The 589-nt window shown below is 51.1% G+C and overlaps 1 protein-coding gene across 1 annotated transcript; it reads left to right on the top strand.

The window, feature by feature from the left end:
* Positions 1 to 24: 24 nt before the first annotated feature.
* LOC121940443 (ras GTPase-activating-like protein IQGAP3) lies at positions 25 to 509 on the top strand (the record flags this gene model as incomplete). The annotated part of the gene is made up of 3 exons (XM_042483219.1): positions 25 to 177; positions 267 to 344; positions 433 to 509. Coding segments are annotated over exons 1-3 (308 nt in total), but the record flags the coding sequence as incomplete, so codon positions are not given.
* Positions 510 to 589: the final 80 nt, after the last annotated feature.

The raw sequence follows: 589 nt of genomic DNA, 5'->3' as shown, positions 1-589 counted from the left end.
ATGTGACATCACTCTCTCAGGTGGATGGAGGCGTGTCTGGGGGAGGGGCTTCCTGCTCCCACCGAGCTGGAGGAGGCGCTGAGGAACGGAGTCCTCCTCGCCAAACTGGGTCATCGATTCGCTCCAAAAGCCGTCCCTGTGAAGAAGATCTACGACCCCGAGCAGCTCCGCTACAAGGTCCCACACATTCACGCACACACACACACACACACACAGTACGTAAACCTGTGAATAATCAATAATCGGCTGTGTATTGATCTGATCAGGCGATGGGTCTTCAGTTCCGACACACTGACAACATCAACCACTGGAGGAACGCCATGACGACACTCGGACTACCAGCTGTCAGTGAGCACGTTATTATTGATCGATCAGAGTATTGATGAGCTTATCAGAGAGTATTGATCAGTGATCACTTGTTTTTGTTTTCAGATCTTCCAACCAGAAACCACAGACGTCTACGACAAGAAGAACATGCCGAGAGCTGTCTACTGCATCCACGCACTCAGGTTACACCACCTGTCTGTCTTTGTGCCTGTCTCTCTGCATCCTGTCTCTCTGTCTCTCTGCATCCTGTCTCTCTGTCTCT

Source organism: Plectropomus leopardus, unplaced genomic scaffold (assembly GCF_008729295.1).
Source record: "Plectropomus leopardus isolate mb unplaced genomic scaffold, YSFRI_Pleo_2.0 unplaced_scaffold87018, whole genome shotgun sequence".
Lineage (NCBI taxonomy): Eukaryota > Metazoa > Chordata > Actinopteri > Perciformes > Serranidae > Plectropomus > Plectropomus leopardus.
Note: the sequence above shows the minus strand (reverse complement) of the source record. Positions and strands in the feature narration are given on the sequence as shown.